Consider the following 25,116-nt stretch of genomic DNA (forward strand, 5'->3'; position numbering starts at 1 on the left):
TCCAGCGGAAAACAGGGTTCTTTGGATAGTACCTCTAAGGCCGCGTACACACGCGGGGACTGTTCGCTGAAACTGTCCGCTGAAACCAAGTTTCAGCGGACAGTCCGCTCGTGTGTGGGCTTTCAGCGGACAGTTTCAGCGAACAGTCCGCTGAACAAGGTTTTTCGGAAATTCCGAAAAACTGTCCGCTGAAACCTTGTTTCAGCGGACAGTCCCCGCGTGTGTAGGCTTGTTCGTCAAACAAAGTTGCGCGCATGCTCAGAAAGGATTTTCACGCCGAAAGTTATAATGCAGTGTATAGGACGTCGTATTTTTCGTCCCGTCGTACGTGCCGTTCACGTCATCGCGCACGGTTTCAGCAAACTGTTCGTCCGTCGTGTGTGGCCATGTCCGTCCATGCTAATTTTGAGCGGACTGTTTGCCGAAACTGTTTGACGGACAAAGTTGGGCGAACAGTCCCCGCGTGTGTACGCGGCCTAAGACGGAGGAGGGCTCCTAAAAGGAGGGCTTCCTAGGTGGTCTTAGTTTAAGACAGACCTTCTGAAATTGCATAACAAGGGGATCGTGAGCCCATTTAACCCCTGTCAGGGCGGATAGAGCTGACACCTGAACTTTCAGAGTACTAGAGCAAAGACCTTTGTCTAAGTCTGATTGCAGGAACTCTAGGATCAGAGGAGCCAAAAGGGAGGACAGATCCCGGCCAAGGTCCTGAGAGAAGGCAACAAACTTCTCCCAGACCCTGCGGTAGGTGCAGTTGGGGCCGACAGGGATCTTGCTAGAATGGCCTTCTTCCCCTTCCGGACCAACAGGGAAGACTTCTCCGGAGGCAGCTGCACTGTATTCAACTGGGTATCTAGTTGGGCTCCTAAGAAGATCATTCTCTGGGTGGGCCGAGGCCGGCTCTTCCCCCAGTTTATGAGCCATCCCAGATTCTGCAGAGTGGAGACGAAGATCTTTCGATGCTGTAACAGCGACTCCCGGCTGTCTGAGAGGAGGGGAATATCGTCCAGATAATGGTGGACTCGCAGCCTCCTCTCCCTCAGATGCGTGATAACGGGAAGAAGGACCTTTGTAAAGGTCCTGGGAGCCATAGAAATTCCAAACGGAAGACTTCAGAACTGAAAGTGTCTGTGGTTTAGCGAAAAACTGAGGTACTTTTAGAGTTCTGAATTGATAGGGATATGGAGGTAGGCATCCTGTACATCTATGGAGAGCATCCAGTCCCCCAGATTTATGGCCTGGAGGATAGACTGTAGGCTCTCCATTTTGAATGCTTCTACCTGGATAGAGCAGTTTAAGTTTAGATCCAGGACCGGACGTAGGTCCCCTGATTTATTTTTTACTAGAAATAGAGGGGAATAGAACCCCCAACCTCTTTGGGATAGGGGCACCTCGGTAATTGCTTTCTTTTGGAGCAGATCCTGAACGTATCGGGTCAAGGCTAACCTCTTTTGCCGGGATGACGGGAGGTTTGTTGGGCTAAAATGGTCCCCCGGGGGAGTCACCTGAATGACCGTCTGTGCCCGACACGAACGGTGGTTAACATCCAGGGGTCGCTTATTGTTTCCGCCCAGACCAGTGTGAACTTTGAGAGTCTGGCCCCCACCACTGCTGGCTGGGTGGACGCACCTTCAAAAGGACTTCTGGTCAGTAGATGCCAGGGTCCTGGGCTTCTGGAACTTCAGGAAGGACGTTTGAGGGGCCTTCCAGTTCCTTCTGTACTCCCTACCAGGCCTGTAGGACTTGGCATCCCTGTACCTGTACGGGAGGTTACGCTTAAAGGGAGGAGGCCTCTGAAGCTTTGGCTTTCTATCCGAGGGGATAAGCCCTGATTTTCCGCCAGTGACTTTAGAAATAGCAGAGTCCAATTTTGCGCCGAAAAGGTTCTCGCCATCATACAGGATGCGGGACCAATTGGACTTGGAAGCAGGATCTGCCACCCAGGGTTTGAGCTAGAGAGCCCGTCTGGCCATTACCGAGGACAACATAGCCATAGATGCAGAATTAATAGCATCCACAGATGCCTCTGCCACAAAATCCCCTGCAAGGCTTAGTTCTTGCAGGGCCCTAACTATCTGGTCCTGATCAGCGCCTTGGATACAAGCTTTTCTGTGCTTGCTGACCAACTGGCAATAGCCTTACCCACAGCTGCAAGAACCACTGCTGGCCTGCATACGCCTCCTGCTGCTAGGTAAGCTCTTTTGAGATCAGTATCGATCTTCCTATCCAGGACGTCCTTGAATGGCACAGTGTTCCCGATAGGGAGCGTAACGTGCCTGGCCAGGCGCATGAGGGATGCATCCACCACTGGCGGGGACACGAGAAATTTAATTTTAGCCTCCTTTAGAGGATATAGTTTGGCAAGCCAATTGTTGAGACTTGCTTTCTTCTCGGGTCTCTACCACTCGTCTCTGATAAGTTATTCCAACTCATCAATGAAGGGGAAGGCTTTGGGTTCTCTCATCAGGTTCGGGAAATATTTTCTCCTTTTGGGTTGGGCCTCCTGGGGTTTCTCCCAGCTAATGGCCCCCTTCACTGACCTCACAAAAAGTCTCTATTAGGGAGAAGTCAAAGCCCGCTGAAGCCTCTAGTTCTTCCTCATCTGAAGGAGAATCATGCTCTCTGGAAGTACTTGGGGGAGCCGGCGAAGCACCCCGTGGAGATAACTCCATGTCCAGAGCGACACGTGGGGCAGGAGACTCTGTGAGCTCTCTATGTTCTTGCCCTTTCTCTCTGGTGGCTTCTTCCAAGCACCTGCGGCATGCCAACATATCTGGAAGGGCTATGGCCCCGCATACCCAGCAGGTATTTTCAGAAGGATGGGAGTGGCGTGCTGGTGAATGGCGCCTCCGGTCAGGGGATCTTCTTCGGCGTGAATGGCTGCGCCTTGAACGAGACCTGGAGCGACTCCTCCTGTGACTCCCTTTCCCTGAGCGACTTCCTCCACCCGAATGGCTCCGCCTATGGCCAGAGCGGCTTCTTCTATGCGAGGAATCTCTGCGAGATGATCTTGCGGACCTGATGGTGCTAACCATTTAGGTAGCGCTAGTGCGTCCTGCTCTCTTTTTCGATCTTCTCTACTTACCAAACTCCTCCCCTCTTACCTATTATGCTGGTGGTGATCTGCTGGAGCAGTGGTCTCCATGGATAGGGAACAGAGGAAGCCTGAAGACACAGGTAACATAAAAAGGGTAAGGAAGATAAAGCCATAACAGAAAACAAGAAAAAGAGAGAAGAAAAATACAGGGGAGACACTTACCAAACAGAGAGGCAACACTGGGGCAGAAAAAACTGAAATGCAGCAGTCATGAAATTCAGCTGAGCACAAAAAACAGGCAAAAAAGGCATCTGTGTTAAAAAAAGGCATCTTCCCCTTTTAAAATTGGAGCCGGGGTCATGTCCCACCCGCACATGCTCAGTAGCGCTGTGCGGCCGCTGGCGCCATCTTGGAAAAGGGAAAAGACATAGATAGACATACACAGGCTGCCCAAAGTGCACAGTGAGCATGTGCAAAGCGACAGAGTGACCAGGAAGAATGCTGATGCTGCTGTGAGACTACAGAGTTCAGCAAAAGGAAGTAAAATATGGCAGAGAGGCAACACTGGGGGAAAGGCATCAGACAACCTAAGGTGACAAGAGATACTGAAGGCAGAGAGTATGCTGTCAAGCTGCAGAGTGACACCAGAGAGGAAGAGGAAACCGGAGACCACCGCAGGTACTAAGCCTGTTTAAGGCTTAAAGACCAATCTTTTTATTATATGCCTTCAGCCTGTTTAAGGCTTACTTCCAACGGCTATAGAGGCAATGCTCTGTTTGCAGAGAAAAAGTATTCATACCCCTGAGATCACCAGAGTGGGGTTCCTTCCATTAAGCTTCCTTTAGAGGCTGTACCGGTAAGGACTTCCACCCAGGAGAGGCTAGAACCTGGCTGGGGCGAAGCGGTAAGAGGGTGATGATCCGTGCGGTCCCAACAGGTAAAGAAAAATAAGAGAATACCGGGGCGGGGGGCGTATCTTCATCTTATAGCTATGTGGTCCTATCAGGTTGTGGGGGCGGAGTCACAACCCAGAGTGTATGCTGCCATGATGCGACAGGAAATACAGTTTCAGCCTTAACTAAAAAAAATATGAATATCCCTATCATAAGGGATTGCCCCTACCTTAAACCACTGTGCTGTCAGCCCCGGGAAGTTGCTGTGTCCTCTGCAATCATTCCCGGGGCTCTGACAGCTCTCAAACGAATTTAAAAGTGGCGCCTATGACATCATCATCGACGTCAGACGCAAGGCGCTCGCGCGTATGCGCAAAACCAAGCCTTGCACTCACATCGGGTTCGCACGTGCACATAACGCCTGCGATGCCCGTAAATTGGAGAGAGTAGTTTGCTGGAACGCGGAAGCGCCATCAAACAGCATGGGAACGGCGCAAACAACACAGGAGAAATACAGATACAGGCACAATACAACAACACTGCTGCCATGGACCACTTCACCAACAATCAGCTGGCCGAAAGATCCCAGAAACACACACACCAGACCTCCCAGCAGATAATGGCCACCTACAGCAACAGGTAAAGAGGCCGTGCGCACTTTAGGTAAGTCAAACCATTTCTTCAGCGCTACTCTGCATTTATACTCCATACCCTGCTTAACAGTCAGGGCCTATCGGAGGTACAAACCTCGTCATTCAGCCGATCGATCGCTATGAAGTCATCTTCAGGTAGGAGAACCACTTGGTCCTACGGAGGAGGACAAAAAAGGAACACGGATAGCAGCCGGGAGCAAAGATTTATGGCAGAGGGGTCCTATTGGGTAGTTATGGAGATGGAGCTAACCCACACGTATGCTGCTATGGAGCCTATCAGGAAAGCTCTATTTGTGTGAAGAAAATGATTAAAAATTCATATGATTACAGTGCTGCATGACCGCGCAATTGTCATTCAAAGTGTGAGAGCGGGAAGGGGGTGAAAGTGCCCGGTATTGAAGGGGTTAAGGACAGCACTTTAACAGAAAGTACAAAACCTGACAAAAATATCTTCTTGTATTTCTGCAAATCCCCGGCTCAATGAGTAAGAACAGAATGGATCAGTACATCCGCAGACTGCAGTTACTGGAGCTCCACTCTACACAGAAATCATGTGACCTCCACTTCCTGTAGTATCCTCTATTTATTGCAAAAGAATATATATTCCTGCGCCAAAATGGGAGAAATATTATTATAAGTGGAATGGGGTACTGCTGCACTCACTGAAGGGAAATGTCTGAACCCAGAGAGAAAGATTGATACAGAAATAGTGATGCGCTGTACTAAAAGATATATAAATTTAAAATAATTGTATGTTATGTAAACTTATAAGTAAAATTCAAATAAAACCAACAAGGGTGAATGTAGTAAATGAAAAGAGCATATAAGCAGGTATGTAGATGATGGCTAATAATATATCAAAATATATGACAAAGAAAGAATATAATAATCATATGGTACCATGGATCAGTGATTTAGCATACACATCACTACATAAAAATAATTCATAACCATTGATGATATTATAATAGAAGGTGCAACAGTTAGTGGAAAGCGAAAAAAATAAAAATGATTAAAATAACGTAAAAGAAAAACAATAGGTTAAAAAATACAATGGCAAGGTGCAATAGTGCTGATGACTAAATTCGAGTGAAAAAAAAACAAAACTTTTAAAGTTTAAACAGTGGTCTAAGTTGACGGAAAATAATTTATATCAAATGTCCATATACAAGTGCATATAGTGAAGTAAAGTGCTAGCTATACAAAGTCGCATAAGGTGCAAATACGTTGTGTAGCGACTATAACATAAGTCGCATAAAGCATAGGTGAACTTCAAATCAAAAATCGCATAAAGTAAACTATAGTTGTAAATATCGTGCTGAGTGTTCTTCAGTACAATAGGTGATGGTTAGGGTGATCCCACGGAGTTCAGTGTGATCCTAGGTGGTCAATTTATGGATGTCCCCTTACCTTACTGCTGTAAGGTTACAGCATATATTAAGTGTGTCTTTAGGTATTCCTTGAGGTCTTTCCCTTTATGGATCCTAATATGGCAATTCCTGTTTGGCGTCCCTCTCCTATTCACTATATAGTACGTGGCCTCTTTAAAGGTTACTTGGGGTGTTTGCCGTAGGTAGTCTCATGCCTGTCTCATAGTCCAGAGGGATCTGTATGTCTGTGATGTCTCCAAAGGGGATAAAGGCTGCATGCAGGATCTTCTCATCCACCTCCTCAGCTAGTCCACCAACGTATAACACCCGCTGTTATGGTGGACTAGCTGAGGAGGTGGATGAGAAGATCCTGCATGCAGCCTTTATCCCCCTTGGAGACATCACAGACATACAGATCCCTCTGGACTATGAGACAGGCATGAGACTACCTACGGCAAACACCCCAAGTAACCTTTAAAGAGGCCACGTACTATATAGTGAATAGGAGAGGGACGCCAAACAGGAATTGCCATATTAGGATCCATAAAGGGAAAGACCTCCAGGAATACCTAAAGACACACTTAATATATGCTGTAACCTTACAGCAGTAAGGTAAGGGGACATCCATAAATTGACCACCTAGGATCACACTGAACTCCGTGGGATCACCCTAACCATCACCTATTGTACTGAAGAACACTCAGCACGATATTTACAACTATAGTTTACTTTATGCGATTTTTGATTTGAAGTTCACCTATGCTTTATGCGACTTATGTTATAGTTGCTACACAACGTATTTGCACCTTATGCGACTTTGTATAGCTAGCACTTTACTTCACTATATGCACTTGTATATGGACATTTGATATAAATTATTTTCCGTCAACTTAGACCACTGTTTAAACTTTAAAAGTTTTGTTTTTTTTTCACTCGAATTTAGTCATCAGCACTATTGCACCTTGCCATTGTATTTTTTAACCTATTGTTTTTCTTTTACGTTATTTTAATCATTTTTATTTTTTTCGCTTTCCACTAACTGTTGCACCTTCTATTATAATATCATCAATGGTTATGAATTATTTTTATGTAGTGATGTGTATGCTAAATCACTGATCCATGGTACTATATGATTATTATATTTGTTCTTTGTCATATATTTTGATATATTATTAGCCATCATCTACATACCTGCTTATATGCTCTTTTCATTTACTACATTCACCCTTGTTGGTTTTATTTGAATTTTACTTATAAGTTTACATAACATACAATTATTTTAAATTTATATATCTTTTAGTACAGCGCATCACTATTTCTGTATCAATCCTCTATTTATTGGTTGTTACAGTAAAGTTCATCTGAAAATTAAAAAAAGTGGAGTTATGGAGGCCACATGTTTCCTGTGACAGTGGAGCTCCAGCTGCAGAGATTCACAATGAAGTTCAGGTAATAAAAAAAGAAAAAAGTGGAGTGGAGGCCACATGCTTCCTGGCAACAGTGGAGCTCAGAAGACAGGAAGTGATGTCAGATACAGACTGGAAGTGATGTCAGGTACAGACAGGAAGTTTCGGGTGAGAGGTGAGTCGGGAGGAAGTAGAGAGAAGCCATTACTGGAAGACGTAGCAGAGGAGGTAATAAGATCTTATTTTCTATTTACACCCAGTAACCCCCCGTCATGTCCGTCCTCTTCCTCCATAGTCACTGTGATGTCTTTTATCTCCAGCAGATGATGATACACACAAATATAGTGTGGAAATGTAGATTAACCCCTTCAGGGGGATCAGGTGATGATGAATAGTGATGGGCTCGGGTGTGTTGGAAATCCCACATTCCCGATCCCCCCAGGAAGCCAACACTGCACAGCGCTAATCACAGACAGTGAGACATTTCCTGGTCCTCAGCTGCACAGATCAGGAAATGTCTCATATCTTCCTTCCAAATCTGGCCATACATGGTTCAGTTTTATCGTTCATCCAGCGGGATGAGAGGAAAAAACTGAAGTGATTCCCCCATCCACACATTGGAGGGGGATGGGGGAATCCTTCCCACTGCACCATTGCATTCTGACAATGGAGGGCGCTCCTCCTCTCTCAGAATACACAGATCAGTGATGAAGCTATTGGCTGCAGCTGCTGATGGAGTGACTTTTATCCGGCAGTGACCACACATGGATGGAAATGTGACCGATCCCTGCTGAACCCGCTGAATTTCCATGTCTCTATGGTCACCATAAGTGATTTCCTCCCCTCCCCCTCATCTCCTTCATTATGTAAGTCATGCTGAGATCATCTCCCATTGGCTGAGCAATATTCTCATTTGTCTCTGAGCTCCTTCTTGCTATTCCTCGTCCTGCCTGTTGTTTCCTTGGATTGATTTTCTGTGTAGTGACCCCGGCTTCATCTCTTGGATGCGCTCGTCTGTTGCTTGTCCTGACCTTTATCCTGATTCCTGGATCTCCTCCTCACCTCTCCTCCATATCCTCTTACACAGCTTTTCTCCTCACCTGCAGTGATCCTGGGGGGTGGAAACTTGGCACCAGCACTCAGCAAAATCCATCCCCACCATTAGGAGCTCTGGAGAAAATTGTCTGCTATTTACACTCCGTTCCTCCGCACGTCACCTGATCACATGAGAGCTTACTTTCACACATTCCTGACAGATTTCTGTATGGTAAAGGTCAAAGTTCACTCTTCAGTTTAGGAGAGGAAGGACACACCCAGGAACAATGATTTGGTTTTCACAGGAGCCTCATATAGAGGACCCCTCAAATCTCCCCATCCAAATGTCCCTCCATCCAGAGTCTATATGTCCTATGACATCAAACTGACCTCACAGCTCCTCCCCCAATGTCTCTCCATCCAGAGTCTATATGTCCTATGACATCACACTGACCTCACAGCTCCTCCCCCAATGCCTCTCCATCCAGAGTCTATATGTCCAATGACATCACACTGACCTCACAGCTCCTCCTCCCAATGTCCCTCAATTATTTTTTTTCTCTGATGCTCTTATTCCCCATACACACGATCAGAAATTCCGTCAGAAAAAAATTTGGATGGTTTTTATGATGGAATTCTGCTTAAAGTGGTTGTAAACCCTTACAAACCACTTTGGCCTACAGGTGAGCCTAGATTAAGGCTTACCTGTAGGTCCAAGAAATATCTCCTAAACCTACACGGTTTAGGAGATATTTACAAAAAGACAGTCGCCGCTTTCGAAGGCGCATGAGCAGGCGCACTGGGCATGCCGCTGCTAATGGTGATATGTCCTTAGTGACGGCTCCTGTGTGCATGCGTGGGAGTGACGCCATCACTGTGAGTGCCCGGAGTAGAGATACGCGGAAGAAGGGCGCTCCGTGCTACAGGGGACGGCGGTGACATTGCTGGCTCCTGTGTCAGGTAAGTGACACATAATGGGCTACTATATAATGCGATGTGATGTGATGTGATGCGATGCATAGTAGCCCATTATGCTTTACCTTTGCAGGGAGACAAAGAGGAAATAATTCCCATCAGGGTTTACTTCCTCTTTAAGCTTGCCTTGCATACACACGGTCACACAAAAGTTCTCTGAACTTTCGGCCATCAAGAACGTGGTGACGCACAACACTACGATGAGCCGAGAAAGTTCAATGCTTCTGAGCATGCATCAAATTGTTTCCGAGCATGCGTGATTTTTTGTGCATCAGAATTACATACAGACGAATGCATTTTCAGATAGGAACTTTTTCCGACTGAAAAAATAGAGAACCTGCTCTCAATCTTTTGCTGGCTGGAATTCTGCCAGCAAAAGTCTGATGGAGCGTACACACGGTCGGAATTTCTGACCAAAAGCTCACATCCGCCTTTTGCTGGCAGAATTTCTGATTGTGTGTACGGGGCATTAGGATGTGGGCGGAGTCTTGGCATCCTCACTAGCAAAGTGGGACTGTTGGTCCTGCATTGTATATAATGATGTCAGAATGCCTGCAACAAGGATTCAACCTGCATAGTGTGGGGGTTCTGTGTGGGAAAATAATACCTCAGTCTTAAATGGAGCTTTAATAAAATGGAGACCTGAATGGAGAGGTGAGGAGGATTCTGGGAATATCATTTGATTGTAGTATTTGTGTTCAGATCTAGAGTTTTCTTCCTGTGAAGTCTGGAGATCATATGACCATCACATTGCCTCCACCTCCCTCCCTGATAGAATAGAGAAATACAAAGAAGATTCTAGAAGTCACCAGAGAGATGATGGAGGAGAGGTGAGGAGGATTCTGGGAATTCTGGGACATTATCCAGTAACAGACAAGGGATGTGTCTGGATGGTGACTGTATCATTGTGTGTGTCAGGTTCCTATAAGGTGTCAGGATGTCACTGTCTATTTCTCCATGGAGGAGTGGGAGTATTTAGAAGGACACAAGGATCTCTACAAGGACGTCATGATGGACAATCAGCCGCCCCTCACATCACCGGGTAAGAGGAGACTTTATTGTAAAGGAGAGAGCAGTACGGAGGCTCCACCTAGATCCCCCATCATCTGATAAACACATAGAAACAATGTATTCAGTCAGTGTGTGTGTTTCCTACAGATGGATCCAGTAATGGGAACCCACCAGAGAGATGTCCCCGTCCTCTGTATTCCCGGGATTCCACACAGGAAGATCACACCATCCCCCACCATCATCAGGTAGATGAGGAACAATCACTGATAGTATCATTAGGATCTGTACATTATCTGCATTGTTACCATTGATGTCATTTTTATTATATATTCAGAGTGGAAACCTGAGAGATTCTAAAGTTGATGCTCAAGAAGAGTTTAAAATGGCGGATGAGCAGTATAGGACGATGAAGGAGTTTTTTGAAGGAAACGCGGATCTGTATAAGGATTTCATGATGGGGCCACCAAATACCAGGAACCCACCAGAGAGATGTCCCCATCCTCTGTATTCCCGGGATTCCACACAGGAAGATCACACCATCCCCCACCATAATCAGGTAGATGATTGACAATTATTGGTAGTTCTGATTTATACACAGCATGATTGTTACAATGAATGTTTTATTATATATTCAGAGTGGAAACCTCGGGGATGATAATATTGTTGTAAAAGAAGAGTATAAAGAGGAGGATGAGGAGTATGGAGTGATCGAGGAGTTTGCAGAAGGACACAAGGATATGATGGAGCCACCAAATACCAGGAACCCACCAGAGAGATGTCCCCGTCCTCTGTATTCCCGGGATTCCACACAGGAAGATCACACCATCCCCCACTGTTACAAGGTTGGTGGGATGGAGATTATAAAACACACTTATAGAGAAAATGTGTGGATTTTCTATGTGATGTCACAATAATAAATCTTCTATCTTACAGATGATATTCTCTTTCATTTTCTTGGTTTAGAGTGGAGATCCAATGGATATAGAATTTGAGGTGAAATCAGAAGAAGAAGAGAGGTATGTGAGGGATGATCAGCAGTCTATGGAGGAGGATGGAATAACGGGGACATTTATAGAGGAGGACACTCCTACAGAGATCAGCACAGGTGGGTCATTAACACTAAATACATTCCTCCACCCATACTGCTCACTGATTGGTCCAGAGTAGGGCGGGGGCTGGGTGAAAATCTTCCTTCTCTGTGCTGCAGACACAATTTATGTATCTAGACTGGATTTATGGAGATTCTGGGGATCAGCTGACAGCAAAAGGTTTATTTTCACCATAAATGTTGCTCTACCTAGGCACCTGGGGTATGTGATTTGGGTCTTCTGCCCCATACCCGGGTATGACAAGATCTCTGACAGAACAATCCCCCCAGGATTACTTGTTGTGTTGTCTGCTGGCTGTGCCGGGTGGAGGGATATGTCTGTATAGTCTCAGACCCAAGTCACTGAGTGCAGTCTCAGGAGATGGGAGGCAGCGGTGTGGGACCTCTGCAACTTGTCTCATGTAATCATTTCATCTTCCACTGATTACTGAATACCAATATCATGAGTCCTGACCCTTACACTGTATACTTTATATTCTACATTACATACTCCTGACCCCTGCACTATATACTCTATGTTGTATATCACATCATTCTGATACTATATAGTCCTATCTGTTGTATCTTATACAATATGTTGTACATTACATAGTCCTGACTTCTGCTCTCTCCCCTCCCCCCACTGCTATATATACACATAATATGTATTCTCTTTTGTTACACCCATTTCCTACCAGCTGGACATTTTATATCGGATGATGTGATTGGAGCACAGACTTTTACATGGTGATAATGTGATAACATCCTCAGACTTTGGAACCTTAAACAGAAAGTGATAATGAGGGAGGAGTCAATAACCCAATGATGGGGGTCTTCAGGATCAGTCCAGTCTTCATCTTGGTTGTTCTCCCCCCATCCTCACTCTCTGACCTCTGGTGGGGCTCAGCCCTGCTGTTATTCATAACTAGGGATGAGCTTCGAGTCGAACTCATGTTCTACTCGAACATTGCCTGTTCGCATGTTCAGCGAACAGTGAACAATTTGTTGTGTTCGCAGCAAATTCGAAAAGCCGGAACACCCTATACAAGTCTATGGAAGAAATCTAAAGTGCTCATTTTAAAGGGTAATATGCAAGTTACTGTCCTAAAAAGTGTTTGGGGACCCGGGTCCTGCCCCAGGGGACATGGATCAATGCAAAAAAAAGTTTTAAAAACGGCCGTTTTTTCAGGAGCAGTGATTTTAATAATGATTAAAGTGAAACAATAAAAGTGTAATATTCCTTTAAATTTCGTAGCTGGGGGGTATCTATAGTCTGCCTGTGAAGGGGCGCATGTTTCTGGTGCTTAGAACTGTCCCTGCACAAAGTGTCATTTGTGCAGGAAAAAAAGTCTTTTAAAATCACTTGCGGCTATTGTCGGGTCTCCGTAATACAGAGAACACTCAATGAGTGTTCTCTGTATTAGCCGACAATTCATTCATTCATTGATAATAAAAAAAAATAAAAAAAAGCGTGGGGGTTCCCCTAAATTCAATTACCAGGCCCTTCAGGTCTGACATGGATATTAAGGGGAACCCCGTGTCAAATTTAAAAAAAAATTGACGTGGGGGTCCCCCCAAATATCCATACCAGACCCTTCAGGTCTGATATGGATATTAAGGGGAACCCCGCATCAAATTTAAAAAAAAAATTACGTGGGGGTCCCCCTAAAAATCCATACCAGACCCTTTATCCGAGCACGCAACCTGGCAGGCCGCAGGAAAAGAGGGGGGGGACGAGAGAGCGGCCCCCCCTCCCTCCTGAACCGTACCAGGCCACATGCCCTCAACATTGGGAGGATGCTTTGGGGGTCTGTGACCCTCAAAGCACCTTGTCCCCATGTTGATGAAGACAAGGGCCTCATCCTCACAACCCTGGCCGTTGGTTGTGAGGGTCTGCGGGCGGGGGGCTTATCAGAATCTGGAAGCCCCCTTTAACAAGGGGACCCCCAGATCCCGGCACCCCCCTGTTTGAAATGGTAAGGGGGTACAAAAGTACCCCTACCATTTCACAAAGAAAGTGTAAAAAACGGTTAAATAAGAAACACACTTTTGAAAAATTCCTTTATTAAAAATAAAAAAATAAAAAAAAGATTCCAGCGGTGCTAATCCACTTTTGCTATCCAGCGACGGGTCTCCGGGGTCCAGCAATGGATGATCATATCCAGCGACGGGGGATCTCTCAGTCCAGCGCTGTCCATACATCCTTCTTCTGTCTCCACTCCGGAGACACTGCGGAGATCCCAGCGCTGACGTTTCTTATATTAGGAGGGCGGGGCCACCCGTCACCTGACCCCGCCCCTCTGACGCTGGAGAGGGAAGCCAGAGGTTCCCCAGTGACGTGTGGGTGACCCCGCCCCCTCTGATGTAACGGAAACCTGCATCTGTATTACGGGACCCGACAATAGCCGCAAGTGATTTTAAAAGACTTTTTTTCCTGCATAAATGACACTTTGTGCAGGGACAGTTCTAAGCACCAGAAACATGCGCCCCTTCACAGGCATACTATAGAAACCCCCCAGGTATGAAATTTAGAGAGGAATATTACACTTTTATTGTTTCACTTTAATCATTATTAAAATCACTGCTCCCGAAAAAACGGCAGTTTTTAAAACTTTTTTTTGCATTGATCCATGTCCCCTGGGGCAGGACCCGGGTCCCCAAACACTTTTTAGGACAGTAACCTGCATATTACCCTTTAAAATGAGCACTTTAGATTGTGAATGTTTGAGTCCCATAGACTTTAATAGGGTTCTAAATTTCACACGAAGTTTAGGTCTGTTCGCAGGTTCTGGTGCGAACCGAACCGGGGGGTGTTCAACTCATCCCTATTCATGACTAAATCATGGAGTAAATAAGGAAGGTCAGGACTTCTTGTGTTGGGAAGATGGCAATGAGTGATAGAGGGGGAGGGGACACTTGTCCTATAATCCCCTCATCACTGTCACTCCTATAAAAGACAGTTCTCGTTGTTTCCTCCCTCTCTGACTAAGGTCCATGAATAAAGAAATGATCTGGTAGGAGATCAGAGGACCCATTTACTAGTTACCTTGAGGGGGGAATTGTAAGATCCTCAGAGACAAAGCTGCCTGATGTGGGCGGAGTCCTGGTTTAGAGGAACCAATCAGCTCATGTCTAGTAGTAATCTTTGTATTTCTATTTTAGTAGATGGACGGGAGATGAGGAAAACCTCAGAGGATTGTCTCACTTTGTCTCCAGACTGTAAAGTAGAAGATGAGGACATCACACAGTATAGTCCAGGAGAAAACCCGACTACCTCAAATGTCCATCCGGCACCACACAGTGTAGATGGACCATCGTATTCCTCTTATCCCGAGGAACCTCAGACTGTGCGGGACGATGCCGGACCATCGTATTCCTCTTATCCCAAGGAACCTCAGACTGTGCGGGACGGTGCCGGACCATCGTATTCCTCTTATCCCGAGGAACCTCAGACTGTGCGGGACGGTGCCGGACCATCGTATTCTTCTTATCCCGAGGAACCTCAGACTGTGCGGGACGGTGCCGGACCATCGTATTCCTCTTATCCCGAGGAACCTCAGACTGTGCGGGACGGTGCCGGACCATCGTATTCCTCTTATCCCGAGGAACCTCAGACTGTGCGGGACGGTGCCGGACCATCGTATTCCTCTTATACCGAGGATCCTCAGACTGTGCGGGACGGTGCCGGACCATCGTATTCCTCTTATCCCGAGGAACCTCAGACTGTGAGGGACGGTGCCGGACCATCGTATTCCTCTTATCCCGAGGAACCTCAGACTGTGCGGGACGGTGCCGGACCATCGTATTCCTCTTATACCGAGGATCCTCAGACTGTGCGGGACGGTACCAGACCATCGTATTCCTCTTATCCCAAGGAACCTCAGACTGTGCGGGACGGTGCCAGACCATCGTATTCCTCTTATCCCGAGGAACCTCAGACTGTGCGGGACGGTGCCGGACCATCGTATTCCTCTTATCCTGAGGAACCTCAGACTGTGCGTGACGGTGCCGTCCTTCCAACAGAGAAGAGCTTTTCCTGTACTGAGTGCAGGAAGTGTTTCCGTTTTAAATCCAGTCTTAATGAGCATAAAAGATCTCACACAGGTGAAAAGCCGTATTCCTGTCCTCACTGCGAGAAATGTTTTAAACAGAAGTCCAATCTTTACAAACATCAGAGATCTCACACAGGAGAGAAGCCATATTCCTGTCCTGAGTGCTGGAAATGTTTTTCAGAGAAGTCCAGTCTTTCCGCACATCAGAGATCTCACACAGGGGAGAAGCCGTATTCCTGTCCTGAGTGCGGGAAATGTTTTTCACAGAAGTCCAATCTTTACACACATCAGAGATCTCACACAGGAGAGAAGCCATATTCCTGTCCTGAGTGCTGGAAATGTTTTTCAGAGAAGTCCAGTCTTTACACACATCAGAGATCTCACACGGGGGAGAAGCCGTATTCCTGTCCCGTGTGCGGGAAATGTTTTTCACAGAAGTCCAGTATTTCCGCACATCAGAGATCTCACACGGGGGAGAACCCGTATTCCTGTCCTGATTGCGGGAAATGTTTTTCAGAGAAGTCCAATCTTTCCAGACATCAGAGATCTCACACGGGGGAGAAGCCGTATTCCTGTCCTGAGTGCAGGAAATGTTTTTCAGAGAAGTCCCATCTTTCCACACATCAGAGATCTCACACAGGGGAGAAGCCGTATTCCTGTCCTGAGTGTGGGAAATGTTTTTCACAGAAGTCCCATCTTTACAGACATCAGAGATCTCACACAACCCTCGAGGTGTATTAGTGCCTTGAGTGTGGGAAATGTCTTCTATATGAATGTTGCTGGACATCACAGCTCTCATGTGGGGAAGAAGCACACCCTGATATACACCTCAGATATACTCCATGGCTGATCTTCATCATGGAAGAAACAGTTGATAAGGAGATCAGAGATCACCAAAGACATGGATGAAGTGTTGTAAAAATACAATGGATGGGCGGCTCATACAGGTCTGGTAATGTACTTTTATGTCATGGCTTTCTTCCGGGTCCGCACCAATGCACGTGCACACCCAGAGACCTCCACTGTCATTGGCTGTAGGACAAGTTTGTCAGCAGGTCCCAGCCAATGATGTTGCCCCGTACCCTGCTGATCACCCGCAGCCAATGACAAATCACTCCTGTGTTTTATTTTGTAAACACGGGGAGCTATCTTGTGATTTCTTCTCTTCCCGAGTCCTTTTCTGTTCAGGAAGAGAAGAGAACACCACACTGTGAGTATAATCACCACACTTTACACCCACACACCTTAGATTGGCACATTTATCCCCATTGATTGCCCTCATTCACCCTTTGATCCCCCCTGTCACCCAACCAGGGCCATTAGTACAGCGTCAGTGTACAGTATTTTTCACCAATCGCTGTATTAGGGTCACTTGTTACATCAGATAGTGCCAGGGTCAGCTAGCATTAGATTTTCCGCACACTATCACACTCACACTATAGGAGCCTGATCACCAACATTACTAGTATAGTGTCTGTATGGATCAATATCCTGATCACCAACATTACTAGTATAGTGTCTGTATGGATCAATATCCTGATCACCGCCATTAATAGTATAGTGTCTGTATGGATCAATATCCTGATCACCGCCATTACTAGTATAGTGTCTGTATGGATCAATATCCTGATCACCACCATTACTAGTATAGTGTCTGTATGGATCAATATCCTGATCACCACCATTACTAGTATAGTGTCTGTATGGATCAATATCCTGATCACCACCATTACTAGTATAGTGTCTGTATGGATCAATATCCTGATCACCACCATTACTAGTATAGTGTCTGTATGGATCAATATCCTGATCACCACCATTACTAGTATAGTGTCTGTATGGATCAATTTCCTGATCACCACCATTACTAGTATAGTGTCTGTATGGATCAATATCCTGATCATGAACAGAACTATATTAGTGTCCCCCTTAGTATAGTGTTCCTAATAACGCAGTGTTAGCAGATCAGCCCTTCTGCCCCCCAACAAGTGCAGTGTCAGTAGATCACCGGCTCCTCTGATACATTGCACACATAACCGCAGTGTTGGCTGAATCAGGCCTGATCTCTTCTAGCACTAGCAGGTAAGTTTTATTTGTGTAGCACCCTGGAGTTTAGGCAGTGTTGTGCCTCACAAATTTACTTGCCAGGAGTAGTTATCCTGGTTGATTGTTAGAGATCTATTAAGTTTGGCCTTGCTGCACTTTTCTCTTCTACCACTAGGTGGCCGGGTACTTGGTGTTGCTAGATATGAGAAGGGCAACCCATGGTCAGGTTATGGGTATATGGGGTATCTCAGCCGATGGGCAGGGGTTTTCTTGAATCCCTTGGCTTGCTGGGAGAACCTATATATTCGGTTGGAGTCAGGGTTCTGTGCCACCTGGGTAGGCCGGAGATTGGGCCTATCCTGGGCACATCTGGCTGCTTGGCTGTCTGAGGTCCTATCCAGAAATAAGAGACCAGCGCAGGGTTGGGACCGCGGCTTGCAGTCCAACCAGAAGTGACGGTTCTGCCAGCTGGAGAACCTGTCATGGTCGGAGGTAGAGGGGAAGTTTTCGCCACAAAGAGACCAACCACCTTATTAACAGGGACCTCAGTGTGTAACTAAAGCAATTCCCAGAGCAGTATTCTCAGAGAACGGGCATGGTGGAGAATCAAGAAGCTTCAGGCGGTGATCAAGCCAGGAACCCAACCAGCGGAGGTGAGGCTTGAAGAACAGCCTTGTGTGTCAAGTTAGGGACCCAACCAGCGGAGGTGAGGCTTGAAGAACAGCCTTGTGTGTCAAGTTAGGGACCCAACCAGCGGAGGTGAGGCTTGAAGAACAGCCTTGTGTATCAAGCCAGAGACCCAACCAGCGGAGGTGAGGCTTGTAGAACAGCCTTGTGTATCAAGCCAGGGACCCAACCAGCGGAGGTGAGGCTTGTAGAACAGCCTTGTGTGTCAAGCCAGGGACCCAACCAGCGGAAGTGAGGCTTGTAGAACAGCCTTGTGTGTCAAGCCAGGGACCCAACCAGCGGAAGTGAGGCTTGTAGAACAGCCTTGTGTGTCAAGCCAGGGACCCAAACCAGCGGAGGTGAGGCTTGTAGAACAGCCTTGTGTATCAAGCCAGGGACCCAAACAGCGGAGGTGAGGCTTGTAGAACAGCCTTGTGTGCCAAGCCAGGAACCCAACCAGCGGAGGTGAGGCTTGTAGAACAGCCTTGTGTATCAAGCCAGGAACCCAACCAGCGGAGATGAGGCTTGTAGAACAGCCTTGTGTGTCAAGCCAGGGACCCAACCAGCGGAGGTGAGGCTTGTAGAACAGCCTTGTGTGTCAAGCAAGGGACCCAACCAGTGGAGGTGAGGCTTGTAGAACAGCCTTGTGTGTCAAGCCAGGGACCCAACCAGCGGAGGTGAGGCTTGTAGAACAGCCTTGTGTGTCAAGCCAGGGACCGAACCAGAGGAGGTGAGGCTTGTAGAACAGCCAGCCTTGTGTGTCAAGCCAGGGACCCAACCAGCAGAGGTGAGGCTTGTAGAACAGCTTTGTGTATCAAGCCAGGGACCCAACCAGCGGAGGTGAGGCTTGAAGAACAGCCTTGTGTATCAAGCCAGAGACCCAACCAGCGGAGGTGAGGCTTGTAGAACAGCCTTGTGTATCAAGCCAGGAACCCAACCAGTGGAGGTGAGGCTTGTAGAACAGCCTTGTGTGTCAAGCCAGGGACCCAACCAGCGCAGGTGAGGCTTGTAGAACAGCCTTGTGTGTCAAGCCAGGGACCCAACCAGCGGAGGTGAAGCTTGTAGAACAGCCTTGTGTATCAAGCCAGGGACCCAACCAGCGGAGGTGAGGCTTGTAGAACAGCCTTGTGTATCAAGCCAGGGACCCAACCAGCGGAGGTGAGGCTTGTAGAACAGCCTTGTGTATCAAGCCAGAAACCCAACCAGCGGAGGTGAGGCTTGTAGAACAGCTTTGTGTATCAAGCCAGGGACCGAGCAGAGAGGTTGGGTGCAGCTTGAGAAAATATCTGGAGTGCCAAGCTAGGGACCCAGCAGAGAGGTGGGGGGTCACGCTTGAGGAAGATACCACCGTGAAGATTGGAGGAGTTCAAGGGATTCAGAGTCAGTGAATCAGAGGGCCTAGTGAGAGACCGGGAGCTCAGTGGGCTGAAGAACTACAAGGAGCGACTGTAGAGAAGCTGAGAGAACTGTTGTGCTTTATGTGAGGAACTGTTAAAGACCGTTGCCATAGGAGACAGCATTCCCACACGTGCAGATGTGGTTTCTTGCTGGATGGCTGTCCTATGGAAGTCTCGGAGTCTGCTAATTAATCTTGCAACTACTTAAGGGTGTCCTGGTCCTAACCCTCTTTCCCCTAAAAAAAAAGTTTTTAAGAGAAATAAACATCTCCTTTTGCATTCAAGAAGTGTCTGGCGCCCAATACCTTCCACCTTGCACCCACTATGCCTCACAACCAACCAATATACAGAAGGATGGCAGGAGCTCTTTTTCGTACTAGGTACCTGTGAAATGTCCCAACAAATATACTCTAGTGAAGAGGCCTACAGGCTTCTGGGTATGACAGCTGAGAGCGAAGGAGGAGTCCTCGCTGACAGAATCAGGCTCCGAACCTGTAGAGAGCAGCGGAAGCCTGCTCAGAGGATGGAGGAGAGGTCCCTGCTAAGGTCCAGGCGTACCCGACCCCGGGGTAGCTGAAGTGCTAGGAACACTTGATTTGTCTTATATGCAGCGGGATGTCGGTACTAGTGCCGCAATACCTTTTGGTGAGCTGGCAGGGTCCAGCGGTTTAGTACATCCTAGTCTTTTACATACCAGGACAGAAGTATTTTGTGCTGACCTGGCGAGTCCCACAAATCCAGTCCAAACTGGTGAGGTGGCTAGCACTAGTAGCATCCCACAGCCACCAATAATTCAACCACAGACCCATAGAGCCCATAGTGTTCTTCCAGGTGTGCTTGCAAGTCCTGATTGGCAGACCACAGATTGTGCAGCGCTCGTACTACCCCCCCCCCCCCCCCCGATTCACTGCCCAACCCGGAATTCAGGTGGAAACCGCAAATTTAACAACTCCCCAGAGACCTGATTCATCATATGCCCGTGTTCTCTGCTGCAATGCCCAGGCATAGATATGAGACTATAATGCGTTTTATGCATTTTAGTGATCACACTTTGTCGTCCGCGGAGTGACCGTGAATATGATCAGCTATACAAAATTCTGCCCCTCATAAACTACCCCTCCCAGAAATTTGCAGATGTTTATATGCCCCAACAAACCATCTATGTAGATGAGTCCATCATACATTTCACTAGCCACTTTGGAGGGTGGGGGGCCCCCCCTCTCCTGCCACCGATAAAAGTGATCTTGCGGTTGAATCCGCCCCAGAGACCACATTTATTCTAAAGAGAAACGCATGCTGTTCCTGAAAGTACCGGGTTTATGGCAGCCTAACATCAATAGTATGCAAGCTCTTGAAGGGGATGATGAGGGGACTGTATACAAGATTTTAGGAATGAGAACAGTATCATTAGCCGTAATCAGCATGGATTCCTGAATCGTTCTTGCCAAACCAATCTACTAACCTTCTATGAGGAGGTGAGTTGCCATCCAGATAAAGGAAGGCCCATAGACGTGGTGTATCTGGATAAAGGAAGGCCCGTAGACGTGGTGTATCTAGATCAATGTTTCTCATTTCCAGTCCTCAAGGCGCCCTAACGGGTCATGTTTTCAGGCTCACCTTTATTTTGCTCAGGTGATTTGATCAGGTCCACTGCCTTAGTAATTACCACAGCAGTTTCTTCTGAGAGAAATCCTGAAAACATGACCTGTTGGGGCTCCTTGAGGACTGGAGTTGAGAAACACTGATCTAGATAAAGGAAGGCCCATAGACGTGGTGTATCTAGATAAAGGATGGCCCGTAGACGTGGTTTATCTAGATAAAGGAAGGCCCGTAGACGTGGTGTATATAGATAAAGGAAGGCCCGTAGACGTGGTGTATCTAGATAAAGGAAGGCCCGTAGACGTGGTGTATCTGGATTTTGCAAAAGCATTTGACACAGATCCCCATAAACGTTTACTGTACAAAGTAAGGTCGGTTGGCATGGACCATAGGGTGAGTACATGGATTGAAACCTGACTACAAGGGCGAGTTCAGAGGGTGGTGATAAATGGAGAAGTACTCAGAATGGTCAGGGGTGGGTAGTGGGGTCCCCCAGGGTTCTGTGCTGGGACCAATCCTATTTAATTTGTACATAAATGACCTGGAGGATGGGGATGGGGGAAACAGTTCAAGCTCTGTATTTGCAGACGATACTAAGCAGGACAATAACTTCTCCGCAGGATGTGGAAACCTTGCAAAAAGATCTGAACAAATTAATGATAGGCTCAGCAATGGCATGCAATGCCAAGCTGCTGCTAACAAGGCAAACAGAATATTGGCATTAAAAAGGATCAACTCCAGAGATAAAATGATAATTCTCCCCTCTACAAGACTCTGGTCCGGCCGCACCTGGAGTATACTGTCCAGTTCTAGGCACCAGTCCTCAGGAAGGATGTACTGGAAATGGAGCGACTACAAAGAAGGGCAACAAAGCTAATAAAGGGTCTGGAGGATATTAGTTATGAGGAAAGGTTGTGAGCTCTGAACTTATTCTCTCTGGAGAAGAGACACCTGAGAGGGGATATGATTTCATTATATAAATACCGGACTGGTGACCCCACAATATATAAATACCGGACTGGTGACCCCACAATTTCTAAATACCAGACTGGTGACCCCACAATAAGGAGAAGGGAGTTTAACAAGACACGTCGCCCCCATTAAAACTAGAAGAAAAGAGGTCTAATCTTAAACTACTTAGAGGGTTCTTTACTGTAAGAGTGGGAAGGATGTGGAATTCCCTTCCACAGGCGGTGGTCTCAGCGGGGGACATCCATAGTTTCAAGAAACTATTAGATAATCACCTGAATGATCACAACATACAGGATATACAATGTAATTCTGACATATAATCACACACTTGTGCCTTTTTTGAACCTCTTCTAATATGTAACTATGTAAGCTATCTGCTGCCATAACAATGTTATTTAGCATCATAGTACCGACTTACGGGTACAGCACTGATCTGTTTATTCTGACAGCAGCAGGGTGTTGCTCTCAGAATACATACATCCGTGCCTGCAGTGCTGCAGGAGAAGATTTCTCATTCACAGTTTAAAAAAATGTGCATGCCCAAGCATGAGGGGCCTGTGTGGTCAGTGAGTGGATTGCTCCTTTGCTTCAGCATATATATTTTTTTCACTTTTTTGGTATAGATTTCAGTTAAAAAAAAGTTGTTGTGTTTTATTGTTAACCATTGTTTGCTTTAGAGCAGGGTCTCAAACTCAAATTACCTGAGGGCCACAAGGCAAATTTTCATATCCCATGGGGGCCGCATGCAAACTTTCAAACTTCAAAAACAACAGCACTGGTGTCAGCGGATCCATTATTAACCCCCAGCACTGGTATTAGCAGACGCATTATTAACCCCAAGCACTGGTGTCATTGGACGCATTATTAACCCCCAACACTGGTGTTAGCAGATGCATTATTAACCCCAGCACTGGTGTCAGCGGACGCATTAAACCCCAGCACTGGTGTCAGCGGATGCATTATAAAACCCCAGGATTGGTGTCAGCGGACGCATTATTAAACCCCAGCACTGGTGTCAGCGGACGCATTATTAATCCCCAGCATTGGGGTCATTGGGCGTATTATTAACCCCCAGCACTGGTGTTAGCAGATGCATTATTAACCCCAGCACTGGTGTCAGCGGACGCATTATTAAACCCCAGCACTGGTGTCAGCGGACGCATTATTAAACCCCAGCACTGGTGTCAGCGGACGCATTATTAAACCCCAGCACTGGTGTCAGCGGAAGCATTATTAACCCCCAGCACTGGTGTTAGCGGATGCATTATTAACCCCAGCACTGATCTTGGCGAACGCATTATTAAACCCCAGCACTGGTGTCAGTGGACGTATTATTAAACCCCAGCACTGGTGTTAGTGGACACATTATTAAACCCCAGCACTGATGTCAGCGGTCGCATTATTAAACCCCAGCACTGATGTTAGCAGACGCATTATTAAACCCCAGCACTGGTGTCAACAGACGTATTAAACCCCAGCACTCGTGTCAGCGGATGCATTATTAAACCCCAGCACTGATGTTGGCAAACGCATTATTAAACCCCAGCACTGGTGTTAGCAGACGCATTATTAAACCCCAGCACTGTTGTCAACAGACGTATTAAACCCCAGCACTGGTGTCAGCGGACACATTATTAAACCCCAGCACTGATGTTGGCAAACGCATTATTAAACCCCAGCACTGGTGTTAGCGGACACATTATTAAACCCCAGCACTGGTGTCAGCGGATCTATTATTAAACCCCAGCACTGGTGTTAGCAGATGCATTATTAACCCCCAGCACTGGTGTCAGCGGATCTATTATTAAACCCCAGCACTGGTGTCAGCGGACGCATTATTAACCCCCCAGCACTGGTGTCAGCGGACGCATTATTAAACCCCAGCACTGGTGTCAGTGGACGTATTATTAAATCCCAGCACTGGTGTTAGCGGACACATTATTAAACCCCAGCACTGATGTCAGCGGTCGCATTATTAAACCCCAGCACTGATGTTAGCGGACGCATTATTAAACCCCAGCACTGGTGTCAACAGACGTATTAAACCCCAGCACTGGTGTCAGCGGACACATTATTAAACCCCAGCACTGATGTTGGCAAACGCATTATTAAACCCCAGCACTGGTGTTAGCAGACGCATTATTAAACCCCAGCACTGTTGTCAACAGACGTATTAAACCCCAGCACTGGTGTCAGCGGACACATTATTAAACCCCAGCACTGATGTTGGCAAACGCATTATTAAACCCCAGCACTGGTGTTAGCGGACACATTATTAAACCCCAGCACTGGTGTCAGCGGATCTATTATTAAACCCCAGCACTGGTGTTAGCAGATGCATTATTAACCCCCAGCACTGGTGTCAGCGGATCTATTAAACCCCAGCACTGGTGTTAGCGGACGCATTATTAACCCCCAGCACTCGTGTTAGCGGACGCATTATTAACCCCCAGCACTGGTGTCAGCGGACGCATTATTAAACCCCAGCACTGGTGTCTCCTTTACAAAAAGAGGTCATTTGGGGACATGTTTTTACTGTAGAGAAAATGTGTAAGTTCTGTATATAATTGTATTCTATTTTGTATGTATTGCACACGGCACTAATAATATTTTCATTACATGTTTGCATTCTTTCGAGTCCTGATTCGAATTAGCCTGCCTATGTTACGCCCCTTGTAACCATACAAGTACAATTGTAATAATAATGTGATACCTACATAATGAAGTGTATAAAAATCTTCAATTGTGTCATAATAAAACACAACAGTTATTTGGAAAGATGTGGCGTGTATCTTTTGTGTCTGTTCCCTACTGCAGTAGTTATTATTAATTTGGAACCACTAATCAATATGAGGATAGGAGTTGCCTATCAATAAAATTCCATATCAGATGGCGAGCTTTGCCTAGGAGGTGAATT

General features: G+C 46.6%; 2 protein-coding genes across 3 annotated transcripts in view; one reads left to right on the forward strand and one right to left on the reverse strand.

Moving 5' to 3' along the window:
* LOC143989623 (uncharacterized) overlaps nucleotides 1-25,116 on the reverse strand; it is a 261,462-nt gene that overhangs the window by 138,502 nt on the left and 97,844 nt on the right. The window lies entirely within an intron of this gene.
* LOC143986907 (uncharacterized) overlaps nucleotides 1-25,116 on the forward strand; it is a 356,956-nt gene that overhangs the window by 77,709 nt on the left and 254,131 nt on the right. The window contains exons 7-13 of the mRNA XM_077485315.1: nucleotides 7,554-7,587; nucleotides 10,072-10,199; nucleotides 10,288-10,411; nucleotides 10,528-10,625; nucleotides 10,715-10,936; nucleotides 11,016-11,222; nucleotides 11,344-11,541. Coding sequence (XP_077341441.1) covers nucleotides 7,554-7,587; nucleotides 10,072-10,199; nucleotides 10,288-10,411; nucleotides 10,528-10,625; nucleotides 10,715-10,936; nucleotides 11,016-11,222; nucleotides 11,344-11,541 — 1,011 coding nt within the window. The remainder of the gene's footprint in view (nucleotides 1-7,553; nucleotides 7,588-10,071; nucleotides 10,200-10,287; nucleotides 10,412-10,527; nucleotides 10,626-10,714; nucleotides 10,937-11,015; nucleotides 11,223-11,343; nucleotides 11,542-25,116) is intronic.

Source organism: Lithobates pipiens, unplaced genomic scaffold, assembly GCF_037356315.1.
Source record: "Lithobates pipiens isolate NorthernLeopardFrog02 unplaced genomic scaffold, aLitPip1_a1.2 Scaffold_18, whole genome shotgun sequence".
NCBI classification, from domain to species: Eukaryota; Metazoa; Chordata; class Amphibia; order Anura; family Ranidae; genus Lithobates; species Lithobates pipiens.